The sequence below is a fragment of the Jaculus jaculus genome, chromosome 6 (genome assembly GCF_020740685.1).
Source record: "Jaculus jaculus isolate mJacJac1 chromosome 6, mJacJac1.mat.Y.cur, whole genome shotgun sequence".
Lineage (NCBI taxonomy): Eukaryota > Metazoa > Chordata > Mammalia > Rodentia > Dipodidae > Jaculus > Jaculus jaculus.
The window spans coordinates 90161680-90188188 of NC_059107.1; the positions used below are offsets into that span (position 1 = coordinate 90161680).

At 52.4% G+C, this 26509-nt stretch overlaps 1 protein-coding gene across 2 annotated transcripts in view; it reads right to left on the reverse strand.

The window, feature by feature from the left end:
• Positions 1 to 715: 715 nt before the first annotated feature.
• The window catches only part of Col2a1 (collagen type II alpha 1 chain), a 29383-nt gene continuing 3589 nt past the window's right edge, over positions 716 to 26509 (reverse strand). The window contains exons 2-54 of one of the 2 annotated variants that reach the window (XM_004668544.2): positions 25890 to 26096; positions 24502 to 24518; positions 24280 to 24312; positions 24143 to 24175; positions 23990 to 24043; positions 23757 to 23858; positions 22743 to 22820; positions 22075 to 22119; positions 21913 to 21966; positions 21520 to 21573; positions 20771 to 20824; positions 20385 to 20438; positions 20201 to 20254; positions 19895 to 19939; positions 19175 to 19228; positions 16418 to 16462; positions 16168 to 16221; positions 14343 to 14441; positions 13999 to 14043; positions 13809 to 13907; positions 13604 to 13657; positions 13144 to 13251; positions 12785 to 12838; positions 12602 to 12700; positions 12400 to 12453; positions 11861 to 11959; positions 11423 to 11476; positions 10973 to 11026; positions 10615 to 10668; positions 10366 to 10419; positions 10098 to 10142; positions 9831 to 9929; positions 9549 to 9656; positions 9201 to 9254; positions 8916 to 8969; positions 8538 to 8591; positions 8133 to 8186; positions 7757 to 7864; positions 7214 to 7267; positions 6765 to 6818; positions 5904 to 6065; positions 5622 to 5729; positions 5297 to 5404; positions 5040 to 5093; positions 4789 to 4896; positions 4535 to 4588; positions 4306 to 4413; positions 4022 to 4075; positions 3492 to 3599; positions 2870 to 3158; positions 2079 to 2266; positions 1534 to 1776; positions 716 to 1067 (exon numbers count right to left, since the gene is read on the reverse strand). In XM_004668544.2, coding sequence (XP_004668601.2) covers positions 921 to 1067; positions 1534 to 1776; positions 2079 to 2266; positions 2870 to 3158; positions 3492 to 3599; positions 4022 to 4075; positions 4306 to 4413; positions 4535 to 4588; positions 4789 to 4896; positions 5040 to 5093; positions 5297 to 5404; positions 5622 to 5729; positions 5904 to 6065; positions 6765 to 6818; positions 7214 to 7267; positions 7757 to 7864; positions 8133 to 8186; positions 8538 to 8591; positions 8916 to 8969; positions 9201 to 9254; positions 9549 to 9656; positions 9831 to 9929; positions 10098 to 10142; positions 10366 to 10419; positions 10615 to 10668; positions 10973 to 11026; positions 11423 to 11476; positions 11861 to 11959; positions 12400 to 12453; positions 12602 to 12700; positions 12785 to 12838; positions 13144 to 13251; positions 13604 to 13657; positions 13809 to 13907; positions 13999 to 14043; positions 14343 to 14441; positions 16168 to 16221; positions 16418 to 16462; positions 19175 to 19228; positions 19895 to 19939; positions 20201 to 20254; positions 20385 to 20438; positions 20771 to 20824; positions 21520 to 21573; positions 21913 to 21966; positions 22075 to 22119; positions 22743 to 22820; positions 23757 to 23858; positions 23990 to 24043; positions 24143 to 24175; positions 24280 to 24312; positions 24502 to 24518; positions 25890 to 26096 — 4379 coding nt within the window. In that variant the 3' untranslated portion in view covers positions 716 to 920. The remainder of the gene's footprint in view (positions 1068 to 1533; positions 1777 to 2078; positions 2267 to 2869; positions 3159 to 3491; positions 3600 to 4021; positions 4076 to 4305; positions 4414 to 4534; positions 4589 to 4788; positions 4897 to 5039; positions 5094 to 5296; positions 5405 to 5621; positions 5730 to 5903; positions 6066 to 6764; positions 6819 to 7213; positions 7268 to 7756; positions 7865 to 8132; positions 8187 to 8537; positions 8592 to 8915; positions 8970 to 9200; positions 9255 to 9548; positions 9657 to 9830; positions 9930 to 10097; positions 10143 to 10365; positions 10420 to 10614; positions 10669 to 10972; positions 11027 to 11422; positions 11477 to 11860; positions 11960 to 12399; positions 12454 to 12601; positions 12701 to 12784; positions 12839 to 13143; positions 13252 to 13603; positions 13658 to 13808; positions 13908 to 13998; positions 14044 to 14342; positions 14442 to 16167; positions 16222 to 16417; positions 16463 to 19174; positions 19229 to 19894; positions 19940 to 20200; positions 20255 to 20384; positions 20439 to 20770; positions 20825 to 21519; positions 21574 to 21912; positions 21967 to 22074; positions 22120 to 22742; positions 22821 to 23756; positions 23859 to 23989; positions 24044 to 24142; positions 24176 to 24279; positions 24313 to 24501; positions 24519 to 25889; positions 26097 to 26509) is intronic. The other variant, XM_004668545.2, reaches the window with a different exon arrangement.

Consider the following 26509-nt stretch of genomic DNA (forward strand, 5'->3'; position numbering starts at 1 on the left):
ACGTTTGGATATAGTGTGCCTCAAAGGTCCATATGTTAACAGCTTGGTCCCAGGGTGGTATACTTAGAAAGTGGAACCTTTGAGAGCTAGGGGGCAGGTTCTCAGAATGGACTGGATGGGGGGGGGGGGTCCCAGGTCTCTTCTCACTCTCTGCTTCCTGGCGCATATTGTGGGTCCTGGCTCTGAGGTGTGCTCCTGCTATAATGTACGGCACTGGTCTAAGCCCAAATCATGAAGCTGCCTGAGCTTGCAAACACATCCACCAAGTGTCTTATACTTATCTTTGTTACCTTTCCCACATAGTGTCAAGGTTTACAAGAGACATACCTGTGTGTAAGAGGTTGCTATGCTGGACCGTGTGGCCCGAGTGTCCACATTTGGACTGAAATATGAATGGAAGGCCCTAAGCTTCCAAATGTAGACATTTGGGTATATCTACAGAGTCAAGAGCTAATGGAAAATCAACTGAAGAACAAAGCATGAGTCAATGTGTACTTTCCAATAATTTTTTTTGTTTTAATATCAATTGGTGTTTTTAAAAATACAGAGGTGTTTGACACAGAATAGCACCATTGTGTGGGACACACAGTTCCTGCGCCCGGCACCTGCAGGAGGTCTTCTGGCCTGGGCAGGGGACAGTCAAGGAGCCTTTGACTCACACCAGTTAGTTTCCTGCCTCTGCCTTGACCCAAAGGTCTTACAGGAAGACAATAAATAAATAGAACACCGAGATTTTATTTTTGCAGTCTGCCCAGTTCAGGTTTCTTAGAAAATGGGGGGAATAGTCCACACTGTGAGGTGGGATGAATGGACATCAGGTCAGGTCGGCCATTCAGTGCAGAATCCTAGAGTGACTGGGATTGGAAAGTACTTGGGTCCTTTGGGTTTCAATGGATGGTGTTGTCTCTGGGTTCAGGTTTTTACAAGAAGCAGACAGGCCCTATGTCCACACCAAATTCCTGCTCGGGCCCTCCAATGTCCATGGGTGCAATGTCAATGATAGGGAGGCGTGAGGTCTTCTGTGACCGGTACTCGATGACAGTCTTGCCCCACTTACCAGTGTGTTTCTAGGAAGGAAAAAGGGGAGACACTGCTCAATCTACTGCCAACTTCCCAGAACCCCAAGACTAAGCAACCACAAAGTATGAACCACACCAGGCCACTCCCTAGACTCTTTTCTAGGCTTGCTCAGTCCCTCTCCATGCCAACGCCTTCCCTTAGCAGCAAGACCTCCTCAAGCCTCATGTCTTCCTCCTTCCCCACAATGGCTTTGTCTGTGGTTTCTCCTCTTCTGTCTTGTAGGTAGGCACAACATTACATGAGGACTCTACAAGAGTACCTGAGATGCTGGAGAGGGCACGTCTTTTTCTCCTGAGGGGTAGACCAGCTGAGAGAACAAGATGCACCTCTCCCTCACTTGCCTACCCTCAGCTTGTCTTCTAGACACACCCTCACAACTCACACCTATAATGACTGTGTCACAGTAGGACCAGCATAGAAACCCTCAGTCTCATTCCAGCCAGTCCCACTCACCGTGCAGCCGTCCTTCAGGGCCGTGTAAGTGAACCTGCTGTTGCCCTCGGCCCGCATCTCCACATCATTGGAGCCCTGGATGAGCAAGGCCTTCTTGAGGTTTCCAGTTGCTTCGTCCAGGTAGGCAATGCTGTTCTTGCAGTGGTAAGTGATGTTTTGGGACCCCTCAGTGGACAGTAGGCGTAGGAAGGTCATCTGGACGTTGGCAGTGTTGGGAGCCAGGTTGTCATCTCCATAGCTGAACTGTGGGCAGAGAGCCAGGGTGTGAGAGCTTGGAGCTAGCATCCTTTGTGGAAGTGCCAGCTGTTTGGGGCTTGAAAGCAGTTGACAGGAATGGTGAGGTAGGGAAATGGGAGAATGCTTCTGCTTCCTGAGAATGGTAAGCTCAGAGGACCTCTTCTCCAGCTCTAAGTAGGAAAAAATACTCTTCCTCTTCTTTCCTTCCACTCAGGCCCAGAGATAAACTGGTGGAGAATGAGGGGAAGGGGGGTGGAAACATCCAGGGAAAAGGAAGAGGAAGTGTGAGGAGCCACCCCGGCACTCACGTGGAAGCCACCATTGATGGTTTCTCCGAACCAGATATGTTTCTTCTCCTTGCTCTTGCTGCTCCACCAGTTCTTCTTGGGCACACTTGCTGGGTTGGGGTAGACACAGGTCTCGCCTGTCTCCATGTTGCAGAAAACCTTCATGGCGTCCAAGGTGCAGCCCTGGTTGGGGTCAATCCAGTAGTCGCCTGCAAGAGCAGAGGTAGTACCCATCAGGCTGGGGCTCCGTGAGCTGACAGTAGATTGGCTAGGAGAGCCCAAGGGGAGCCAGGGGAGTGGGAGGCATGTGTGTGTCCAAAAGAGAGTTGGGGGCTAGAGAGATGGCTTAGCGGTGAAGGTATTTGCAAAGCCAAAGGGTCCCAGTTCGACTCTCCAGGACCCATGTAAGCCAGATGCACAAGGGGGTACAAGCATCTGGAGTTTGTTTGCAGTGGCTGGAGGCTCTGGCATGCCCATTCTCTCTCTCCCTCTCTCTGCCTCTTTCTCTCTCAAAAAAATAAATAAATAAATAAATAAAAATAAAGTTTTTAAAAAAGATAGTCAGAAAGAGGGACACCAGCACAAGGAACTCTAGGTTGGGGTGGGGGTCATAACCCTAAAGAGGGCCCAGGCCCACACCTGCTGGATCCACCCTGAAGTCACTTCTGCCATAGGAGACAAGTTCTCACTCTGTGGTGAGATGGTGGAACAGCCATTTGCCACATCTTTTCACGCCTAGATCTGTCCTACACTAAGATGCAAAGAAGTGGGTCTGGCTGCCCTCTCTGGGGCAGGGGTCCAGGTAGGCTCACCGCTCTTCCACTCTGGGTGGCAGAGTTTCAGGTCGCGGCAGGTGCGGGCAGGGTTCTTGCGGGAGCCTTCAGGGCTGCGGAGGCTCTCGATCTGGTTGTTGAGGGACTTGAGTGTGGCATCCACCTCGACATCATGCTGTCTCAAGTTACCGGCTGCCTCGTCAGCCCGCATGTACTGCAGGGGGTCGGGACCCTTCTCTCTCTGGCCTAGGCCAGCGAAGGCAGACATGTCGATGCCGGGACCGGGGGGACCTGGAGGGCCAGGAGGGCCAGGATTTCCGGGAGGACCCTGTGGCAGGAAGCAGAGAGATCAGCCAGGGGGCCTGGGGAGGAGGCCCTGTTCTGTCTCTGACTGTTGGCACGTACTGGCATGTCCTCATCTCAGTCCTATAGCAGGAACAAGGGACAGCAGGCCAAGACCGTCGCAGCTTCCCCATGTCTTCCCTCCTATATTTTTGTTGTTGTTGTTGTTGTTCACAGCACTAATCATGAGTCCTGTGACCTTCTGAAAGGACCTCAGCACAAAAAATGCCATTACCACTAGCTGCCCCAGAAGAAGCCCTGGGCACCAATGAAATGCTGGGGATGGCTCAGACAGTGGGAAGGTGGTCAGGACACTTACAGCAGGACCGGTCTCGCCTGAGCGTCCACGGGGACCAGGAGGCCCGATGGGGCCAGGGATTCCATTAGAGCCATCTTTGCCAGAGGGACCGACTGGGCCAGGTGGACCCTGGAGGGCAGGAGAGAAAAGAGGTGGTAAGGAAACAATGGCCCTCCCAGGGACAGCTTGGGGGCAGGTGCAACTGGATAGGGAGCCACTCTGCCCCAGTTCTCCTCATTGCTCAGCCATAGCACTCTGAATCCACCTCCATTTCCATTTTTCCAAGTACCAGCAGGGTAGCTGCATGGCTCTCCTACCCTTCCAAGCTCATGTTTGTAAAATCATGTTATCTGACAGGTAAGAGCCTTCTAGCCACCATGATGGCAGGTACTTAAATGGCTATAGTCACTCCAAGGCAGTCCTACCTGTCTCAGGTTACCTCCCGAGTGAGTACTCCCAAACCCAAGGCTCCCTGGAACAGGAATGCCCACCCGCCTCCACCTCCTGGCTGGGGCCCTGACCCACCCATCTCCCAACACCATCTCACTTACTCTGGGGCCAGAAGGACCAGCAGGGCCAGAAGCACCCTGGTCTCCAGAAGGACCCTGTGTGGAGGAAGCAAAGGGTGGAGGTCAGTGCAGCCAGACACAGAACTACTCCTTGGGAGCAGGGAGTGAGCACCTGTCCCACTCCAGTCCCTTCCCCTCCGTTTCTACCCTCCAAGCCTCTGGAGATGACCACAAGCTGTCTTGGTAGCAGGGGCAGCTCAGAAGGCTCTGAGCAGTTGGAAGCCTCGGGTAGCCCCACACAGGCTGTGACATGCAGTGACACTCACCGGAGGGCCAGGCAGACCCTGCAGGCCAGTGAAGCCTCGGTGTCCTTTCAGTCCCCTCTCACCAGGCTCTCCAGATTCTCCTTTGTCACCTCGGGGGCCTTGAGGGCCCTGGGAATGAGACACACATAGACTGGGTCAGTCACGCTCTCTGTGTGTTCCACCGGAACATGCCAGCTACCCTCTAGGCCTGCCTCTGCAGGGTCCCGGCACAGGATGCTCCAATACTCACGGGGATTCCACGGGCTCCAGCTGGTCCTGAAGGTCCCATGGGGCCTTGTGCACCCTGTGAGGAAAGAGTGAAAGCAACATCAGGGAAAGGCCAGGATAGAACAGCTCTCCCCTATATTTGTGATGGGTCTAGAGACCCCTCTGGACCTAGGGACTGTCTCCAAATGCCTGGCATAGGAGAGAGAAAATATGGAAATATCTCCTGCCACTCACCCACCCTCTTTGCCCCAGTTTCTCTGAATTAAGGATACTCACAGCTTCTCCTCTGTCTCCTTGTTTACCAGTTGGACCAGCGGGGCCAGGAGAGCCAGGGGGTCCAGGAGCTCCAGGAGCACCCAGGGCACCAGTCTCACCACGATCACCCTGCAGGAGAGAGAACTCTGGTTCAGTGAGGAATATTCCAGAACATGCAAGGAAAGAAGATCCTTCTAGCCTGCCACCCAGGCTACGTGTTAGGGTCAGCTCAGTGTCCTTTCTGTCCCAGCATACAAACATCAGACACACACCTTGACTCCAGCTGCTCCATCTCTGCCAGGGGGTCCATCAGCACCAGGGCTTCCCTGGGCAAAGAAAAGGAGAATTTACTTAGAGCTGTCCCCTGTTCCACCTGCTCAGCCTCGTCTCAAACCCAGGCCTGTTCTTTTCTGCCCACTGATCCTTGGAGCCAAAGCGTCCTTGCTTAGCCTCCACCGACCTTGCTCCCAGTTCACCCAGCTCAGTCTCTGTATGTGCTCCTCCCATCATCCAAGGTTCTTGAGCTTACCTCTCGCCCAGGTTCACCTGCGGGGCCTGTCAGGCCAGGAGGTCCCACAGGGCCAGGAGGGCCTCGGTCTCCAGATGCACCGGGTGCACCCTGCTTGCCGGGCTCACCCTGGGGGGACAGAGACAAGCGCCATGAGTATACATGCTAAGCGTTCCTTCCCAAGGCCCCACTGCCCTTTTCAAGGGATAGGGCTGACAAAAGGACAGTTCTGAGAGTGCTGAGTAGATGGATGCCACCACACCAAGAACAATGAGTTAAGGAAGTGCCTTGGGCCTGAGCCAGGCCAGGTCCAACTGGGCTGCAGGGAGGATTATCCCTCACTCACCGATGGGCCAGGCAGGCCAGGGAATCCTCTCTCACCACGCTGTCCAGGCAGACCAACAATGCCTCTCTGACCAGCCAGACCTTGGGGACCAGGAGGACCATCGGCACCCTAGGGGAGGAGAGTTAGGGGAGGATAACTATCAATGACTCTATCTATCCATGATGCTTCTCACCCTCCTAGTCCAGTTTCTGTGCAGCTCTCCCTACACCTGCACAGCCCTGCTCCCTGATGCCCTATGCTGGGAGAGCCCGGGCACGTCTCCTTGGCCTGGGAGGGACTTACAGAGGGACCATCATCTCCAGGTTCTCCCTTCTCGCCAGGAGAACCAGCAGGACCTTGGAGGCCAGGATCACCAGCTCTGCCAGGGGGACCAGTGTCTCCTCGAGCACCTTTGGGACCATCTTTTCCAGAAGGACCAGGAGGACCAGGGGGTCCAGGATTGCCCTAGAAGGAACAAATGCAGAATGTGTCACCCTTCCCATCCAGGCTACCAAAGCTACTGTGGCCTCAGGGACAGCAGTTCCCCAATGGGGCCTCACTAACTCCCCATGCCAGGGACAGCTTGAACCCCAAAGTGCACATCTCTTTGATCTCTCCCTGGGAACTCAGAGCAGCCAGCAGAGCCTCCACCAGCTCCTTTTCTCATCCCTGTGGAATCCCTCCTGCTGGGTCCGCTTCCTCCTCCATGACCCATTCCTCAAAGAATAGCTCCAGCCTTGCTTGGCACACCCTCAGCTCTCTGCTTGCCTGGCACCCCTCCCTCTGCACTTGGCTCTTCCTCATCTCTTCTCTGTCACTGCAGACCCATGAAGATCTGGTCTGGGGCTCATGGTATTCAGAGCATAGACCCAGGTTTACTGAACATGCTCAGGACACATGGCCACATGAAGGCGATCATTCCAGCCCTTCGAGCCTGTTGAGCCACAAATCTGAAGACAAACCCAAGCCAACCAGGTAGGCTGCATGATCGGCCCCACCATGCTTCCAGCTACCCATGGCCAATTAGCTGCTACTCCTAGGAGTGGGAACAGGAAAGGCTGGGGGTAGGGCAAGCCTGGAGCTCTTTGTACTCCTGTTTGAAGAACTGATCCACATGAGTTGAGCCCTGCCTGCATGGGCCTCAATGCTAAGAATGACACTTACGTTAGAGCCTGGGGGTCCCACGCGGCCAGCAGCTCCAGGGAATCCAGTGGCTCCCTGGGGAAAGAGAGGAGAGCCCCTTAAGAGGGTGGAGAATCTATCTGACAGGGCTAGAAGGAATGTCTTAGGGAATGCAAGGTAAGGGAGGGCCAGGTGCTCCAAAACAGCAAGTGAGGAGCTAGACAAGAAGAAAGAGCCACACTGGGCCTTGCCACCGAGTAGGGCACCTGGCCTCATCTGGCCGGGAGGGCCACTTCAGTGAGCTGAGTGGCCAACCTAGGGCTAGAGAGCTCCACTGCTGACTGTGCACCCAGTCATCTCTCCCACTGGGCTATGGGATGAGTTTCAGCTGAAGCATGAGCAGGGCTGGAAAGGGAAGAGGTGGAGAAATGCTGAGCCTGGCCCACTGTGGGAGTCATGAGCCAACACTCATCTGGTGAGGACCAACTCACCGGGGGGCCTTGTGCACCTCGGGCTCCCTTAGGACCAGTCACTCCAGTAGGACCCTGGGAAGGAAGAAGCAGATAGTGAGGCATGGTGGCCCTGGGAAAAGCACTGCGCTTCTGCTGAGCCCCAACACAGGACTCCTAAGAGCCAGGGTGTCAACTTCTTGACAGTAGGACCCAACCTGCAAAAGTTGCCCTAGGCAGACCTAAGTCACCACAGGGGGTGGGGGGGTGCTCTGGGAGAAGGCTGCTAGGCCCTACAGAGTCTGTCCCAGATTCTCCCCTTCTGGGAAGCCTTTCCTGTCTCTTCCCTCTCCTAGGAGACCAGCTGCTTTGTACTGGCTTCTGTGGCCAGGGGAGGTATAGCCTATACTCAGTGCTGGGCCCCAATACTTCTCCCATGTGCCCCCCACGCAACGCCCTAACAAAAACCCCTCCATAGACCAACAGGTGGACTATCCCCAAAGTTCTCAAGTCGGCCAAGTGCTCCAGGTCTCTCCTCTTGCCCCATCAGTCTCCGCTCCACGGGAGCCGTTCTGCAACACTCACCTGTGGCCCAGGAGCTCCTGAGGGACCCTGGGGACCAGGGGCACCAGCATCGCCTTTCTGTCCAGCTTCTCCCTGCTCACCCTTGGCACCAGGCTGGCCATCAGCACCCTGTAAAGGGAGAAGGGCAAATGAGGGAGAGGTGAGCCAAACACTCTGGCTTCCATCAAAATGTTTCAGGAGCACATGCACACGTGTCCATCTGGGCCTGAAAACTGGGTCTAAGACAGCATTATGTTCATGTGGATGTGTGGAAAGAGAGAACAGGTAGTCCATTTTCCTCTTCTATGCCTGCTAGCCATCCCTTACTCTCTACCTTAAAGGTTCTGGAGTCAGTCTGCAGGCAGAAAATGGGAGTGGGGTGTTTAGAGATACTCACAGGAGGTCCAGCAAATCCAGCAGGTCCAGGGGGCCCAGTCTCTCCACGCTCACCCTGTGAGAGGAGGCCCCAGAGAAATCAGGCCCTGCTGCTTGCCCACCTGCCTGCATCATGGCCTCTTAGGAGCCTGCTACCTTAAGAGCCAGCCTCCTGTCCAAGCCTTCCCCCTGCCCCAAGCGGAAGACACCTAATTGATCCCAGTTCCAGAGGAAGGGACAGAGGGTGGAAAGTTGTCTTAGGTCCGAGGTCCTGAACACTGACCATAGCCTGAGCCCCAGTGGCTTCTCCCTCCCATCCCTTCTCTTCCCATCTCTAGACACAAAGGACAGGGCCAAGCTAAAGGGCACATCTGGCTACCCAGTTCCTGAGCCAGGGAGAGCTCGGGTCAGACAGCCAGATACTCACCGGAGCTCCACGAGCACCAGCACTTCCGGCAGGGCCTGGAGGTCCCACTTCTCCCTAGGGGAAGGGATATGGGCCTCAGAATGTGCCCTTCAAGAACCACCTACATTCAGGAAACCCTGGCTTCCCAGCTCCCTGCCAGCCTTCTTCTGGTCTTGGCTGACCCGCAGACTTGGCTGAGGGCACTTAGTCCAGCCATCCTGCCTGACAGGGTACACAGCTGAAGGCTCTCACTAACAGGACCCCCATTCTTCACTCCTGCCAGCCTGTGGCAGGAGGGTGGGTGGCTGAATAAGAAGACTTAGCCATCTCTGGCAGGAGACGAGGGGGAGGCTTGCTTGAGGCAACAGAGCAGAGTGGAAGATGCCAGCCACAACTCACCTTCTCGCCGTTGGCACCCGCTGGGCCCGGAGGACCAATGGGACCAGTTAGACCCTGGAGAGAGAAAGATGGAGGGAAGGGAGACAAGGAGAGTCAGGTCAGCATATGGGGCTCCTCATGGATTTTGGGAACCCTGCACCTACTGGACCTGGATCCCAGAGGTCTCACTCACTGTATGGTTCCCAGCTTTGACAAGGAATTTCCTTCTCTGAGCAGTAGAGAACCAAGATCCCCTGTATCTGTCCCCATCCCAGTTCCCAAGTCTTTAAACCAGCATTCACTTACTCGTCCACCATCCTTTCCGGGGGCTCCTTCAGGGCCTTTCTCACCAACATCACCCTGGGGAAAGAGAAAAAACAGTCAAGTCAGGGGCCACTCAGGACCCTCTGTCAGCTCAGCCCTGCCTGGCTAGAGATTTGGGGCTTTGGACCTGTCAGGAAAGAGTTTCTGTGGTCTCAGGGAAGGTGGCAGGAAGTAACAGGAGGTGAAAAGACATAAGAGAGGATATCACTAAAAGTCAGAGAGCTCTGGAAGACGGGTGCTCTCAAAGAGTAGTGGAGCCACCCCAGGGAGTGAGTGTGATGGGGACAGTGGTGGTTATGTGTTTAGAGCAATCTTAGATCAAGTACTTACTCGGTCTCCCTTGGGTCCAGCAATACCAGCTGCTCCCCTCTCACCAGGCATTCCCTGCAGACCTGGAGGGCCCTGAGCGCCAGGGGGGCCAGCTGAGCCAGGTGCACCCTAGGGTGGGAGGCAAGAGAAGTCTTTGGTAGGCAGCACCTCCCCCAGGGATCCAGTGTCCCAAACCCCTCTTTCTTCCCTTCCCCACCTGGATCCCTCCTTCCAAGTCCCTTCTCCCTTGCCACCCTCACTGGGGCTGCCTGGAAGACCCCTGAAGTTCTCAGCCTTACTTACTTTGGGGCCATCAGTGCCAGGAGTGCCAGGGAGACCACGGGCACCTTGGAGACCCTGAGCTCCGGGAGAGCCACGTTCACCTGGGAAACCTCGTTCACCCTGTGGCAAGGAGACCAAGCAGTAATCAGGCAAGAGCAGTGGGGAGGACAGAGGAACAAGGAGAAGAGTGGCCCCAGGATCCTGGGGGAGTGGAGGGGTGGAAGCAATTGGCAAAACTGCACAGACAGAAAGCAGGTGAGACTCCAGCCCTGGCTGGAGGACACTCACCCTAGGACCCACAAGGCCAGGGGCTCCAGCTTCACCGGGAATACCCTGGAGAGCAAAGAAGGACATATGAGTGAAGGCTTCATGTTCCTGAATGTGGCACATCCCTTCTACCAGCTGAACATGCCTCCACCAGGTCTGAGCTCAGACAGTTGTCTGTGGAAAGCTGTGACAGTATCTGAGACCTCCTCAGACCTCATGGGATTCCTTGTGCCCTCTGCCCTTATCTCCTGGGAATTAGCTAAGCAGGTTCAAAGAGCCCCACACTTACCTGGTCACCTGGTTTTCCACCTTCACCTGGGGGACCAGGGGTGCCAGGAAGTCCCTGGAATCCAAAGTGACATGGGTTAGCAAAGTGGTTGGTTTGCTGTCTTATCCCTACAGAGCCAGGTACAGGGAAGCCTTGTCCTCTGGCATACTGTGAGAAGGTGGCCCTCCACCCACCCACAGTGCTGGCCACTGCCCAGAGATCCCTAGGCATGGTAAGAGACTGCACAGAGATCCTGTCCCAGCCACCTACCTGGAACCCAGATGGTCCAGGAGCACCCTGCTCGCCTCGTTCACCAGCAGGTCCCTATGGAGGAAGAGACAATAAGCCAAATCAGGCAGGGCTCCAGGGAACCCAAGAGCCAGAGCTAGAAGGTCCTAGGGTTCAGCGGGGCAGGCAAGACAGACATCTTCCTGCACTCCAGCTAGTGTGTGACTCACCCCATCAACCCCCCCCCGCACTGCAAATCCCTCCACTAGGTAGGTCCCACTGCCTCCGGTGACACTGTGTCTCAGCTCTGATCCAGGCCTGTCAGCCCTATTACTGGATAAGTGATGTCCCCTGCCACAGCTCCCACAAGGACACCTCAAGAGACTGGATAGGTACTTACAGCGGGGCCAGGGGGTCCTGCAGCACCTGTCTCGCCATCTTTTCCAGGAAGACCCTACAGGGCAGAGGGAAAAGTGATGTAATGACTTCTGCTTTTCTTCAGTACCACAGTGCCCCCAGGACTGCCAGATATATTTTTTGGCCTAGGGTTTCCTGATCAACAAGGTACCCACTGAGTTCTATTTCCAACCCTCCCTTGCCTTTCTTGCTGGTCCACCTTTTCCCTCAGCCTTTCTCTACTTGGAAGAATTCCCCTGGGCCCCAGCCTGATACCCATACAGGAGCCAGAGGACTCCCAGGGCAAACCCCAAAGGGCTGACGCAGCATGGGCTCAGCCACAGGAATCGACTCTGGCTAACCAGGGATCCCAAAATCATGCCTAGGGAGGACACCCCTGTCCCTGACAGGTATTCCATTAACAACTAGCCATGACAGCGGGAAGGACACTTACTCTCAGACCAGGAGCACCAGGCAATCCCTTCTCACCAGCTTTGCCAGCCTCACCCTGGAGGAAGGGGATAGAAGACCATGAGGTGGACTGAAGAGGAAGGTGGGGGGTAGAGCAGGCTAGGGAGACTTGGGGCCTGGGACCCTGTCCTGATGAACAGCAGAAGCTAGTGACAACTATCGACCTGTTCTCTTGTATTCAGAGTCAGCAAGGCCACCAGGCACAGTGTCACAGCTGTGATGTCCTGGGGCTCTTGGACACCTGAGCGTCCCCCAGGTCACATGTGCTCCTACACCATGTAGAGACTGAAGCTGCCCAAGGCACCAAGATCCCACTCATCACCATTACTGGGTTAATTCTACTGGGAACCAGTTTTGTCTCAGGGGCAAAGAAAGAGGCAACACCATATGGAAGGAAACTGAAGAACAAACTGTTACTTACATTAGCACCTTTGGGGCCAGGGAAACCCATGACACCAGGCTGTCCACGAGCTCCCTGAGGACCAGGAGGTCCAGGGCGACCATCTTCACCAGGGGCTCCCTGGAAGACAGGATGCCATTCTCAGAATGTAAGCCCTTTGAGCACATCTACCCACCCACATCTACTCAGTGCCTGCCATGTGGCAGGTACCAGATGAGAGACCAGCCATGTGCATGGCATCTAGGGTTGACCAAATCTGCATCCAGTGTCTGATACCACATGCCTGAGCCCATCTGGGACAAGGTGCCTCTGACTCAGAAGTCTGTCCCTGAACCTCTAGATTTCTTTTCACCCTTTTTGTGGAAGAGGCCCAAATGCATGGTGGGTGGGTGGCATTTTCAGAGCTCACAGCAACTGTTCAGGCCATATCTGGCCCTAGAACCTGCCATCCTACAGATGGCATGCTACATGCACAGACCCCTGGCCATCTTTACCCAAACTCCTATCTCTTTTCACAAACATCCTCTATCCTCCCAGGAATCCAAGGATGATAGACTTACAGAAGGACCAACTTTTCCTTGAGGACCAGCATCACCAGGGCGACCAGTAAGACCCTTTATTCAAGAGAGAGAAGAGGCTGGTGTCAGGGACAAGCCCAGTACTTCCCAATCCTGGTAGCACAGCTTGAAGGGAACAAGTGGGAAGGATATGAGGGTCTGTTTAGTGTCTGAAGCCAAGGACAAAAGGGCCCCCCCTCCTTACCCGGGCTCCAGGAAGGCCAGGTTCTCCAGGACGGCCAGGGTCACCATTGGCTCCCTTGGGACCAGCAAGGCCACTAGGCCCTCGCTCTCCAGGGGCTCCCTACATGACAGGAGACAGGGAGTCAGTGGGATGCTTTGGAACCAGGGGTGCAAGTAAGGACTGAGTGCTTCTGTCCTCACTTACCTTGGGACCTGCCAGTCCATCCTGACCAGGGAAACCACGGTTGCCAGGAGCACCCTGGGGTGAAATAGGAAGGGGCGGGTGGTGAAGTGGCTCCTTACCACGGCCTTATCCCACCCACACACCAACCACAGTATCTGGAACAGTAGCTACAAGATTCTGAGTGCTTAACATCTAAAGCCTGATGCCACATTTCTGGGAAGGATCTGTTTTGTGCCATCATGGAGGGGAGAAGGGACAGATAGAATAAGGATGCTTGTCCCCTCAGTGTTGGATGGAGAAGAAAGGAATATGATAACCAAAAAATCATGGAACATGGCAATAACAACAAGCCATAGAACTGGACGACTCATGGAACTTACTCGTTCTCCAGGAGGCCCAATGGGTCCAGCACCACCAGGCTCTCCCCGAGCACCTCTTTTGCCTTCTTCACCAGCAGGACCAGGGGCTCCCTGAGGACCAGCAGGGCCCTGAGAACAAACAGAAAGAGAAGAAGGGTAAGATCTTCCCCTAGCCCTGAGGCAAGCACTGGCCCACTGTGCAGAGGAAGTGGTCTTGGCAAAGTTTCCAGGCTAAGGACTTGGGGGAGAGGGTCTACATAAGATTAGCCATGGGGGGAGCGGAGGTGGCCCAGGGGAGAAAGATGATGTAAAGCTCAAGCTGGAAGCGATATGAGGGTCTTCTGGGCTCCGTTAAGTTTACTCCTCCAGACATAACAAGAGAGGACTTGGGTTGTGGGGTGGGCTCCAGGGGAGGGGCAGAGCGTGTTCTGTGTCCCAGAACTGCAGAAGGGAAGACAAAGACTCCGACGCAGATACTCACAGTTTCTCCCTTGGGGCCTTGTTCACCTTTGAAGCCAGCAATCCCAGGTTCGCCCTAAATAAAAGAAAGTGAGGCACTCATACTGAGTTCTCACCACAGATCCTGCCCACCCCTGAAATTCTGTTAGGGATACCTGCAGAGGGTACTGGGTGACCCAGGACGGAGGGTATGTAGGTGAGACATAGAGGTCACTTCAGGTTCTTACCGTCTGACCTTTTGGGCCCAGAGGGCCAGTTGCACCTTGAGGACCGGGAGGACCACGGGGCCCAGGAAAGCCAGGAGCACCAGCGATCCCAGGAGCACCCTGTCAGCATAGGCAGAAGAGAAGAGGGTCAGGAGAGAGGGTGAGGAGGTACCGAGCCATTCTAAGGAAGCAGTCCACAGGCAGCACTTACAGCAGATCCTTTGGCTCCAGGAATGCCATCAGTTCCAGGGTTACCCTGAATAAGAAGACAATGTTAGAGAGAAGGAGCAAAAAACCAACCCTGACTACTTCCCAGCCCTTCAGGCCCCAGTGCAGGGGCCAGGAATAGGAGATGTCCACTTTAGGGCCATTCCTGATGCATGTCACATGGGGAGGACTAGACATGGAGGACATGGAAACATGTCTTGGGGGGTGGTCACAGGGCAGGTGTTTGGTCATATGAAGGTTTGGTGGTTAGGATCTCTGCCCTTCTGGAGAAACCCATGCAATCAGGAGGGCCAAAGCCACAGATCCCCGGCCCTCCAGACTACTTACAGAAGCTCCAGCAGGCCCAGGGGACCCAGGAGTGCCAGGTTCACCACGAGGGCCTTGGGCACCTTCAGGACCACGGGCACCTGTGGGGCCAGCTTCGCCCTGGAAAGAAAGTGGGATGGAAGGAGAAGGAAGGAACACAGGCGTCACCTCGAGGGGGCAGCAGCAGTCCAGGGCCAGCTGTATGCAAGGCTCTGCAAATGCTCCCACACCTACATGTAAGCATGCAGCTCATACATGTTCCCACACGAGTCTCACTGACATTTCTGTTCACATCTGACTGACCTTGATGACGTGACGACTTCCCACCCCTGCCTTCTCTATTTTTCACCTTGCCTCTACGCTGAAAACCCTACACACAATTGTACAGTTGCCCTCTTGGTTCCAGCCATGGGCGGCCTGCTGGTTCTGCAGCATCTATCAGAGAGGCCCAGGCTAGGGGAACTATGGGATAATGGGCAGATTGCAGACCCCACCACCTCGCCTGCCCTCTCCTATTTTTCTACATCATGGAGAAACAAAGGCTTGAAAGAGAAGAGGTGAATTCTGGTCACCTGGCCTGCTGCTTCCTCCAGCAACTCGGTTCACAGGCTACTTCACTTTCACCTGGCTGCTGGGTGACCAAAGCTGCCCTGGCTTTGGCTGTGGCCTATTTGAAGTATCAGGACGCCAGGGCAGATGCAAGCTGGGACAGGCATCCAGACAATTCTAACTCTTACTTTTTCCTGCTCTGACTGCAGCCTCTGGAGTCCCATGCAAACAGCCTCTGCTTTTCTTTTCTCCTCTCTCTCTCTCTTTTTCTTTCTTTCATTTTGTTTTTCAAGGTAGGGTCTCGGTCTCACTCTATGCCAGGCTGACCTGGAATTCACTATGTAGTCTCAGGGTGGCCTCAAACTCATGGTGATCCTCCTACCTCTGCCTCCCTAGTGCTGGGACTAAAGGTGTGTGCCGCTACCCAGTTTATTTTCATCTTTTCCTGAAAGTTACAATTTGCTGAGCTCTGGCTCTCTGGACTTGGAGTCCATGGGGAGAGCTGCTGACCTGGAGAGAGGGCAGAGCCTCCTCAGGTTTCCCTGCAGAACATTCTTGCTTCACTTTGGTAATTATTATTTTCTAAAGGTCAGGCCCCCTCACCTTCCGCTGTCCCTCTTCACAATGGGTCTCCTTCACTGGGCTCTCGAGGCCTCAGACACTGTCTCGTTGCCATGGAAACCCCCAGGAGGGGAAAAGCAACCTGATGCCAGTGACACACGGGAGGCTCTTTATTCATTCCCAGGGATATTCACATTGGAATCCCTCCTGGCCTACTGGGGCCTTTCCCTGAACTGGCTGGCCTCCTACTGGCCTCTATTAATCCTTGGAAGAACTGCATTAACCAGAGTGCAGCACCCCAAGTGAAGAAGCAGAAACAGAACTGGGCAAAAGGAAGCAAGGAGCAATCTCTTTGTCTGTGCCTCCTCCCCTGCCCCTTTCCCTCCAGCTCCCTCTGGGTCGGCGTATTACCCCGGGCTCCTATGTCTTTTTTCCTACCCTCCCTGGTCTTCATCTCCCCTCATGTCTCTGCGGTCTCCCTATCTTGCTCTTCTGTTCACCTGCCCACTCACTGCTGCAATTGGACCTCCAGCCTCTAGCATCCCGTCTTACTCCTCCTTCTTGTGAGGACTCTGGACATGTGAGCTTGCTTTCTTGTCTTAATGGGAGCCACAAGTGCTGGGGTTAGGAAGAGTCCTCAGAAGGGAAGGGGTTGACCAAGGACACCTAGCAAGGGTTGTGGGAAGGAGCTTCTTCGCTTTCCAGGACTCCTGGATCCACCTAGTAGAGCACTCACCTTGGCACCAGGAGCACCAGGGAAACCAGGACCACCAGCAGGACCTACAGGACCCTGAAAAAAAGGAGGTGGAGAGGTGCGTGACAGATCTGAGCAGGACCTCCAGTCCCCAAGGAGAGACACCCCACCTTCCACTCCTTCCCCACTTTGTACTGATTCTAGATGTCTTGCTCTGGCTAGCTTCAGAAGGCAAGGTAACTTTCTGATGTTACATGATCCATCCCTCCTTAGAAAAGTCTACTGAACTTACCGGAGGCCCAGCGGGGCCTGGCTGGCCATCATTGCCCCGAGCACCCTGTGAGAAAGAGGAAAGAAGCAACCGAAGTGAGAGGTGCCCACAGATCCCGTTGTGTTTGCTACTGCCCACCCTCACTATAAACATGGGGAACATTGTGCAGGGTCCCCCAGGGCTGAGCCCAAGGAGAGGAAAACGTGAAATGCAGGACAGCCTGAAGGAGCAGGCACCCCAGTGGATGTCTGCAGGGGTGAGTGGAAAGAGGGCAGCAGGGCCTTGCTGTTGTGGCTACTGAAATTTAGGTAATTTCCCAATGATCCTATCCTTTCAGAGGCTTCTGTTAGACCCTAAATGTCCCTTAATTTAAGCTAAGTGATCATTCAGAAATCCAGTGAACTGGGCAAAAGGAAAATGACAGCAGCCAGCCACACCCCGCCACAGAGCTGGCTCCTCTGCAGAGGGCAGCACGCACGAGCCTGGTAACTGCCGCGTCAAGGCTGGGGCAACATCCCTTCTTGGCGAACCCCAGGTGGCCTCTGTGCTCTGGCCACCCCCAGAAACCTACTCTTGTTTTTTTGTTTTGTTTTGTTTTTTTTAAATATTTGACACAGAGAGAGAATGGGTACAAACCATAGACAATGCACCACTTTGTGCTTCTGGCTTTAAGTGGGTACAGGGAATCAAACCCAGGCCATCAGGCCTTGCAAGCAACCACCTTTACCCACTAAGCAATCTCTCCAGTCCCTAAAAATCTACTCTTAAGGACAAAAAAGATGCTCCCTGGATGACTCCCACTGGCCCAAGGAGCTGTTCTGCGAAAGAGACAAGGAACCAGACCTGAGCCCCTGTCTGAGAAATTCGGCTTTGCCAAGCAATGCAAGGCTGCTGGCTCCTTCTCTACAGCACTTGTACTGTGAAGGCTTCCCTGGCTTGGAGTAGTTACCTTTCAGGTTCTCTCCAGGCCCCATGGGGAACTCAGCCCTAACTTCAGGAGTTTTTAGGCTGGGTACAGCCTGACCAAAGACCTGGCAGGGGACCAAGCAGACTGGGGGTGGGGGTCTTTTGCCCAGCCTAGCCTCAACTATGGGTCTCTGCCTTTCTTTGAAGCAGAAGGGGAAGGATGCTCTGTGGGGACTTGTTCTTTAAATAAGACTCAGTGTTCCTCCTGGCTGTGGTCCAGCTTCCCTTAAGACTCTCCAGTGTGACAGCCAACAAGACAGCAAGGCACGACTCACTGGAAGAAGCGACAACCACTTTCCAGCCTGATTTCTGTGCCGACAGGACCCAACGAAAGAACAGAGGAGCGGTGTGTCCAGGAAGGAGGGGGAGCACTGCAGAGGAGGAAGCTCCTCGATACCCTTTCACAGGGGAACTGGGAACTCCACTAAGAAGACCCAGACCAGGGTCCCGTTGCTCAGCAGAAGCAGCAGTGTTTTTGGCAGACTCAGTGGCCTCATCCCCCTCACACAAAGTGACCCTCAGGAAAGGCTCTTGGGCAGCTCCGGCTGACAGCATTGGTCACAGATCTGCCATTGAGGGAAATTTCTGCCACCTAAATGCATAGTCCGTGGATCTACAAGGCCCTGGGGGAAGGGGCCTCTGAGCTTGGGTAGCTAGAGTACCAAACTGACAGGAAGCATAATTTTTCTTAAACATGGCTTTCAGCACATCACTCGCCTGACCAAGCACCTACAAGGCCTCACTGTTGCCAAGGGATCCAAGCTAACTGCCTCACTCTGGCACCTGTGCCCTCCACTGGCTGCCAGTCCCTTGCTTTCCCACATGAACTTGAGGCTAACAGAGTCTGAGACTGCAGTGAGCCACCTGTCTTGAGCTACTTGTTCTTTTGGGGCCTTAGTTCCCACCATATATATATATATATATATATATATATATATATATATATATATATATTTAAACTTTTTTACTTAGAGAGAATGTAGGTGCACCAGGGCCTCTTGCCACAACAAACAAACTCCAGATGCATGTACCACTTTGTGCATCTGACTTTACATGGGTATTGGGAAATTGAACCTGGGCTGGCAGGCTTTGCAAGCAAGCACCTTTAACCACTGAGCCCTCTTCCTAGCCCAGTTCCCATTTTTCTATAATGGGAAGAACTAACTCTACCTCCATAGGGTAAAGGGAGATTAGATGTAGCCAAGAATATATGGTTCAAAACATAGGACCTGTAACACTGAGACCACTGTGTCACATCACATCACTAGCAGCAGCCTCAAGTACAAAGGCCTGTGAGTGAGGGCTATGTTTTGTTCTCTTTTCCTAGGGTATGGTCATCTGAGCAACCAGAAAGGACAAAGTGACACTGCACTACCCATAACTATGTTTATCCCTATACTACAACTGGATGAATTGGGAATGAATGGAGGCTCCTGAAAGGGTGACCTTAATAATCCAGACTGGTGGAGAGACAGCCCTGCTCCCACATCCCTACCCTCCTTTCCTCTCCTTCTATGCAGCAGGTCCCTCCTCTCCTGGGGATTATACACACTCAGGGTGAATTCTTCTAGAATGATGATATTCTCACCAAGCTGGTCTTTAGTTTGTTTGCCTCTGGGGAGAGTTGAGATAGGTCTCACTATGTAGCCCAAGCTGGCTTTAATCCTCCTGGATCAACTCCTCAAGTGCTGGAATGAGTGTGTGTCTCCATGCCCAGTTCATCAACAAGTCATTTTGAGGGTCAAGTAAAATTAACTTGTAAACTTTAAAATGCTGGACATAGACTGGCAAATGGTTTTGTGGGCTACTCACCGCAGCACCAGCAGGGCCAGTCCGTCCTCTCTCACCAGGCAGGCCGCGGGGACCCTGGAACACACCAGCACAGGCATGAGTTGGCTTAGCTGTACTCACCGTGATGACCCCCACCTGAGGGCCCTTCTCAGACCCAGAGGGTCACCCTGTCTGTACCCAAAAGGCAGAGGAGAACTGAGGACACTGCCTTGTACCCCTTAGCACAACACAGCAAGCGTGGGTTTCTGCCAGAAAGACCTATGAGTGCCTCGTGGCTGTCTATGGAATACCTACTTATAGGTACAGCTTGTTCCTTACAATAGATGAGTTCCTAGGAGTACTGAGAGCAAGCGGAATTTTGTAAAACGTGTGTGTGTGTGCACCAGTCTCTTGCTGCTGCAAACAAACACCTGTCCAGTTTTACATGGGTGGCTGGGGAAATGAACCTGGGCCAGCAGACTTTGCAAACAAGCAAACTGCTGAGCCATCTCACCAGAAGCAGAATCTTAAAACCTTGAAGCATACTTTAAAGGTATGAAAATTTATCTTTCAAGGAAGTGTTGGTGAAATCTGAACAATATTCTACATAGTATTTTTGCTCATAATCAGATCAAATCTACAGAATTAAGCATCTGCTTTGCTCAAAGGGAAAGCTGGGGTTTAAAGTGCAGCCACCCGGAGGCACCAGGAGGAGTCTCGAGAACACTGGGGGTCCTTCCCACGGGTGACATTCATACTCACCATTGGGCCCGGAGAACCATTCTCACCAGGGGAACCACTCTCACCCTGGAAAAAAAGACACATTTGGTGAATGTCTGGGACCCTAGCTTTCAGAAATCTCCCGGGAATGTCATTGAAAGGTCTAGCTTCAACTCCTCCAAGCTCTGAGGCCTGCTACTTGTCCCTGGGTCCAGGCCTGGGTATTCCCAACCACAGTTGTTCTGATGTGCTAATTCCATAAACCCCACAGCACCTCCACTGGAAAGACAATTTCTTGTTGCCCTCTCTTCCTCTCCCCCTAACTCCTGTGTTTTCTGTGTCCTTCACCTTCACGCCTGGAGCTCCAGCTTCTCCCTTCGCACCATCTAGGCCTGGGTAACCCTGAGAAAGAAGAGAAAGAATTCCATTACCCTTTTGGGAACCCAAGCAGGAGGGAACATGCAGAACCCCCAAGATATTCCTCTTCTCCAGGAAGCCCCTGCTTTTCAATACCCTCACCCATGATACTTACTCTGTGACCTTTGACACCAGGAAGGCCTGGGGTTCCTGGGAAGCCACGAGCACCCTGTAGTGGAGAGAGGAGACAGTACACTAAGCGGAATGGGGCGAAGACAGGTCTGGACTTCCGGAGAGCCTGCAGAGCCAGCTCACTTGAACCACCAAGACAAAGCATGCATCTGAGCATGTCAACAGTTCCATCAGCCAAACCCAGACCCCTGTCCCCAATTCTTCCCCATCTTGTGCTCGCACGTGCATGATCGCCAGCAAGAAGGTGTGGTGCGTGCAGGTTTAGTACTGCTCGGTCTGAAACTGAGCTGATCAAACTGGATGGGCTAAGTGGTCCAAGGAGGGAGATGCTGAGAAGGATGTTTGGAGGTGGGAAAGGTAGAGCTTTACCTGGGGGCCAGGAGGACCTCTTTCTCCAGATTTTCCAGGTTTTCCAGCTTCACCCTGAATGGAGAAAGAGGTAGCACATTTGCCTAGGGTGTCTTGTGAGCATGGGTGGCATGCTTCAGAGCTAATCTCTCCAGCCCGAAGATGCCTGCTCCCTGTATGCCTGCCATGGGCCATGGTTTATTCTTTGGAAAACTCCTCAGTCTTCATTTGCTTTAGACGTTCCTACGGAATTTGCTTTCCTTTCCTGGGCTGTATGGATGGGCCTGGGTACTCTGACCTCGAGAGACTTTACTGTGTAGTAAATAAGAAAATACTGTGCACTATTCATGAAAATAGCTTGAAAGAGCCAACTCTTGTCTCTTTCGCTCGTTTGCATCCTTTGTAGACATCCTGACTCTGGCTGAGCTTTTTCTATCTCATTTACAATTGAGATGATGTTGAGGGTGTTTGTTGAATGATTCTTTCTTTGTTTTTCCTTCTCTATATCTTTTGGCCTCGTGTTTTTCCTGTCCCTTCTCTAATTTCTCAATTTCCTTTCCTAGAGCTAATGATGTTTTAATTCTTCTTGTTGTTGGATCCAAAACAGTCCCCAGGGATTTGGCTGATTAAAGTTGTACCAGGGCATAAGTGGTAGACAGCCAAAATGTAAGACTGGCCAATTTTGTTCCTCAGAGAGCGTTTCTCCTCCTACCCCAGTGCATACCCTCTCTAGGTCCTTTCACATGAGATAGATTCTCAGGCCTACTTACATCATCACCAGGTTTTCCAGGTGGGCCAGGAGGACCACGGGGACCCATGGGACCCTACAAATGAAATTGAATAAATGATTAGAGGGGAGACACTTAACACTGATGAAACTCAGAGATGGTAGTTTGGAAAGCCAGTCCTTCTAAAGCTCTCCCACAGGGAAGCAAGATGGAATGGTCAGAGGAAAACTGCAAAGCAGATTGTGGTGGGAGATGGGGACAACACAGAAGGGAAACTCATAAAGGGGTCCTCATGGTCCTGCCACTGTTGATTCTTTGGCAGAATGCCTCCATAAGCAGTGATATGTGAATTTCCTCTACCCCTCCCACTGTGGGAAAGAGCTGGTAGAGCCTGGGGAAGGGGAGCACTGCACCCAGGGCAGTGTGGGTACTCACAGAGACACCAGGTTCACCGGGTTCACCAGGATTGCCTTGAAATCCTTGAGGGCCCTACAAGGGAGAATGAGAACACCAGACTGACCCCAAAATCTATGTTAAGATGTAAAGAGTTTGACAAGCATCTGCAATGCCACTAAGATGAAGAGATCCATGACTTACAGGGGCACCAGCAGGCCCTGGAGGTCCTCGGGGTCCCATGGGGCCCTGCAGTGGAACAGAACATGAGAGATTTACTATCCGTGCTTCATGGGCAGCTTCCAGGGTGCACCTCTGCCCAGCCAAAAGCCCAGACAAAGGACAAGAAGATGCTCTGTGGGCAGGGGCCTCCAACGGCTGCTTTCCCATTCTCCATGCAGCCATCTATTGGTATTTATAGACATCATTTGGACAGAGATGCTGGTCTCGCTTTCTCCTGGACTGTAGCCATGTTTACTGAAGTCTCACTTTCATTTAGCATGTGCCAAGCCAGAGCTGCAGGACTGATTTCCTGCGGGAAGTCTTGTGCATGCTGGAGAACAGGAGCTGCTGTCTGCATGCTTCAGTTCTCATTCCAAGAGCATTAGCAACTGGCCATCTAACACATCAACTACATACTGTATACTCTCCATCCTCATTCTTCTTAGCTACTCTATAGCATCATTAAAACTGACACCCATCACCATTAAAACTCCTTGGGCTAACTGAATAAGAAGCCACATAACTGACCAAAAAAAAAAAAGCTGCTCTAAGAAATTATCTGCAAGGCAGAAATTGTCAGGTTCTTCTCTGGCTCTGCTAGCGGCCACCTTCTCCTATCTGGGCTGTGAAGAACTAGTGTCTTTTCTTACCATTGGGCCTTGCATGACTCCCATCTGGGCACCACCAGCCTTCTCATCAAACCCTGTAGCCATCTGGGCAGCAAAGTTCTGCAAATCAATACAACATTAGGAGGTTGAGGAATTCCAGGTCACTCCTACTGGCGGAGAGAAAGAACTCTACTTTGTCTCTAGCTATTAGACTAAGCTGTGCATTGAGCAGAATTAGCCAATAATGTCTGAGAACATTTTGGGAATGTGCTCTTAAGCAACAGTGGCAAAAATCACTTTCCCTGGGAGATATTTAGAGAGTTATCAGTTCCTCATACTGCATTTCATAAGATTACCTTATATTCTAAAATGTTATACTTTAACATATATTAAACATAGACATTGCTTTTAAAGGTGTTCTTTGTTCTCTAAGGCTTTAAAGTCAGACAAAGAACTAAAAACTACAGCCTTGAAATATTGCATAAGGGATCAAGAAGGCATCTACGAGACCGTTTAAGTTTAGAATTTTTAAACATAGCAAACATCAAAATGGCAAACCTACAAAAGCTGGGCAGCCATACAATTTGTTGATTGGTTTGATTCCAAACACGAAGGTAGTCATACAGCTTCACTCAGTGGAGCTCTTTCATAAGAATGAATAGTTGCTTGGAATGTACTTGGCAAGGACCAAGAAAAAATGTCTTCCAAGGACAGTGGTCACTCCTCTTCCAGAGAAATACAAGTCCCCAGTTATCCTCTCCCCGCACACCTACACCCACCCCCAAGAATCAGCCACATGCTGTGGATGCCAGGGAGCCAGGTCGTTGAAGGCTTTCTTTACAGAAACCCATGGAAGAAAAAAAGTCAACCCTTAGCACCACAGCCTCATGCCTCATATGTGATTCCACCCAATTATAGGCCTGGGGTAGAGCCCATGAACAGCCTATGTACACACTTCTGGCAACCCTGGGAGCTAGCCAGGTAAGTGTGAGTAGCAATTTAGAAGCCACCATTCTGGAGGGACATCCTGTACAAAGGGAAAATAAGGACACTCACTCCACCAAGGCCAGGAGGACCAGGGGGCCCTGGAGGACCAGGGGGACCAGGATTTCCAGGGGTGCCAGGCTCTCCATCTCTACCACGAGGTCCAGGTGCACCCTGGGCAGAAGGAGGAAAAGGCATCAGTGTGAAGCTGTGTTTCCTCAAGACCATTTTTTCCCAGGGAGCTCTCAGAGGCAGCCAGGAGGACCCAGGGAATCTGAGGTCAGGCATCACAGCAGTCTACTTACTTTTTCTCCTTTGTCTCCACGATCACCTCTGGGTCCTTGTTCTCCTGCAGGTCCCTGAAGGTGAAAATTATGGTGAGAGGCAGCAAGTCCAGGGACCTTCAGATCAGTGACTCCAATGTGGAAAAGAAAAGAAGGGATACTCCCCTTTCTTACCTGAGGTCCAGGAGGTCCTTTGGGTCCTACAATCTGTGTGTGAGAGAGACCCACAGGATGGTTCATTAAAAGGGATATGGAAGAAGTGACCATTTAGGGCAGCAGGTGCATATGAGGTGAGTATATTTTGTACTTACATCCTTGATGTCTCCTGGCTCTCCTTTCTGACCCTGAAACATGAGAGAAATGAGCTGATTAAGCCCACTAAGCCCAATACAAAACCCCATCGAGCAGCCCCAGCTTTCAGGTACCCTCTCAGACATCTGTTGATGTCTAAAGAAAGGCATAGGCCAAATCAACATTGGCATTGCTTCTAAAGGTGATACAAAATCCAAGAAAGAAAAAGGAGGCATTCTTACCTTTGGCCCTGGTTGCCCTGCAAGGGAAAACAGAAGAGAAGGTGAGATAGAAGAAGGATGAGTACCATTTCTTGTCACTTAAGCCCTCTTTAGAGAATAAAGGGAGACACAACCAACGAAGGAGGCAGCTTCCTGTTACTTGACTGAACCCTCTGCTGGGATGTTACGGTCATGGAACCCTGGAATGGGTGAGGACCCATGAGGAGTGGAGGTGCCCCTGCCCTATAAGTCAAAAAAGCATGCACAGTGCACAAGAATGGGTTCAAATCAGGACAAAGAGAAAAGGAATAGCTCATGATGACATCACCCCACCCACCCGACCCCTCAAGGAAAGCACAGGAGATCCAGAAGGCAGGCAGCCCTTCCCCACCCAAAGCCCTCCCAGAAGAAGAGTTAGGGGTTTAGGAAGTCTTACATTAGAGCTGCATCTCCTTGAAGCAAGCACAAAATACAGCAGGACACAGGAGTTAAGAAGAGCTTTGCATCCAGGGCCATCCTGAATTGATAAGCCCCTCCCCCACCACAGCAGCAAAATCCTACAGGCCATCACTGGCATGGGCCCCTCAGACATGATCTGAGAATCTGCACCATACAAGGAGTCAGCGCTGGGGAAGTGTTCAGGAAAGGCAACTTCTTGCTTCCATTTTAACTGTTCTCTCTACCTGAATAGGAAGGGGACAGTGAGGCCACCCAAGAAATCTAGGCATGTGTCCCCCACTCACTCTGCAAGGAGACAGGACATCTGGTTGAGTGCTGGGAAGGGGTCACCTGCACACTGATCATTCAGCTGGGAATTAACTGCTACCAGAGTCCAGGAAATGAGGCTGTGTTCCAGCCCCATCCCACCTTCACCATTTAAATTCCCAGAGCCCAGATCCTCTTTGAGTTCACCTGCCCCTTTAATGGTGGTCAGCTCCAAGTGAGGCAAATACGAAGAGGAAATACCACACTGTTCTACTCCTCAAAGAAGGAGCCTGCCCCTCCTCCCCTTGAGCGGCAGAGGGTTCACCACACTGAAGCCTATGTGCTTGACAGTCTTGTAAGAAGACCAGGAGTGGGCGACACGGGAGGAATTGTGCTGTGGCCAAACAGCATTGATCTCTATTATGGCTCTAGTGATTTGTAGAGATAACTCTAGAGGGGATTACTTTCCTGGATTTGCACACTTTTCTGAGGTATTGGGTGAGGAGGAACCCCTCTACCATCCTAAGGCTCACTGGATTTCAACTTGCAATCAAGAAGTGGCCTTTCCTTTGTGCTCCCACTGCTGTGATCACATGGATAGCCAGCCCCTCCACTTTGCAGAGGTGACCAGCATCCATGGGAGGGTATTTGCTGCGTCTGCAAGTAATTTATTTATGTTGAACAAGAAATAAATAAATTACGACCACTGGCAGTGGCGAGGTCAGCGGGACAGATGGGGCAGCACTCTCCGAAGGGAATCTCAGGGCTGAGGCAGTCTTTCGCATCTTCACAGATTATGTCGTCGCAGAGGACAGTCCCAGTGTCACAGACACAGATCTTGCAGGGCTCGGGCTTCCATACATCCTTGTCTTTATACCTCTGCCCATCCTGCAAACAGCTGCCAGCCTCCTCTGCACCAAGTGGGGTGGGGGTGGCAAAGAGCAGAGATGGCAGGAAGGGGTAGAGCCAGAAAGAGAAAGAGAAAGAGGTTGCAATCAACTTGATGTAATTCAAAACGCTGAGAGATGGGAGCTTAAGCCACACAGGACAGACAGTATTTACCAATCAGTTTTTTTAAAACATCATTCAGCCTTCTAGGTATTTCACAATATCTATTATGTGTCCTGCACTGTAAAAGATGGGGGTGGGGTACAATGAAGGGGTGAATGTGACTGCAGTCTTTATTCATCCAGCATGGAGGAGGCCTTGGGATGAAGAAAGGCAAGCTGAAATATGAGTGAGAAGAGACGATGACACTCCCAACAGGAACCCAGGGAATTTAATGATGAAGGAAAATAGTGAGATTTCCTGCCCTGAGAGCAAA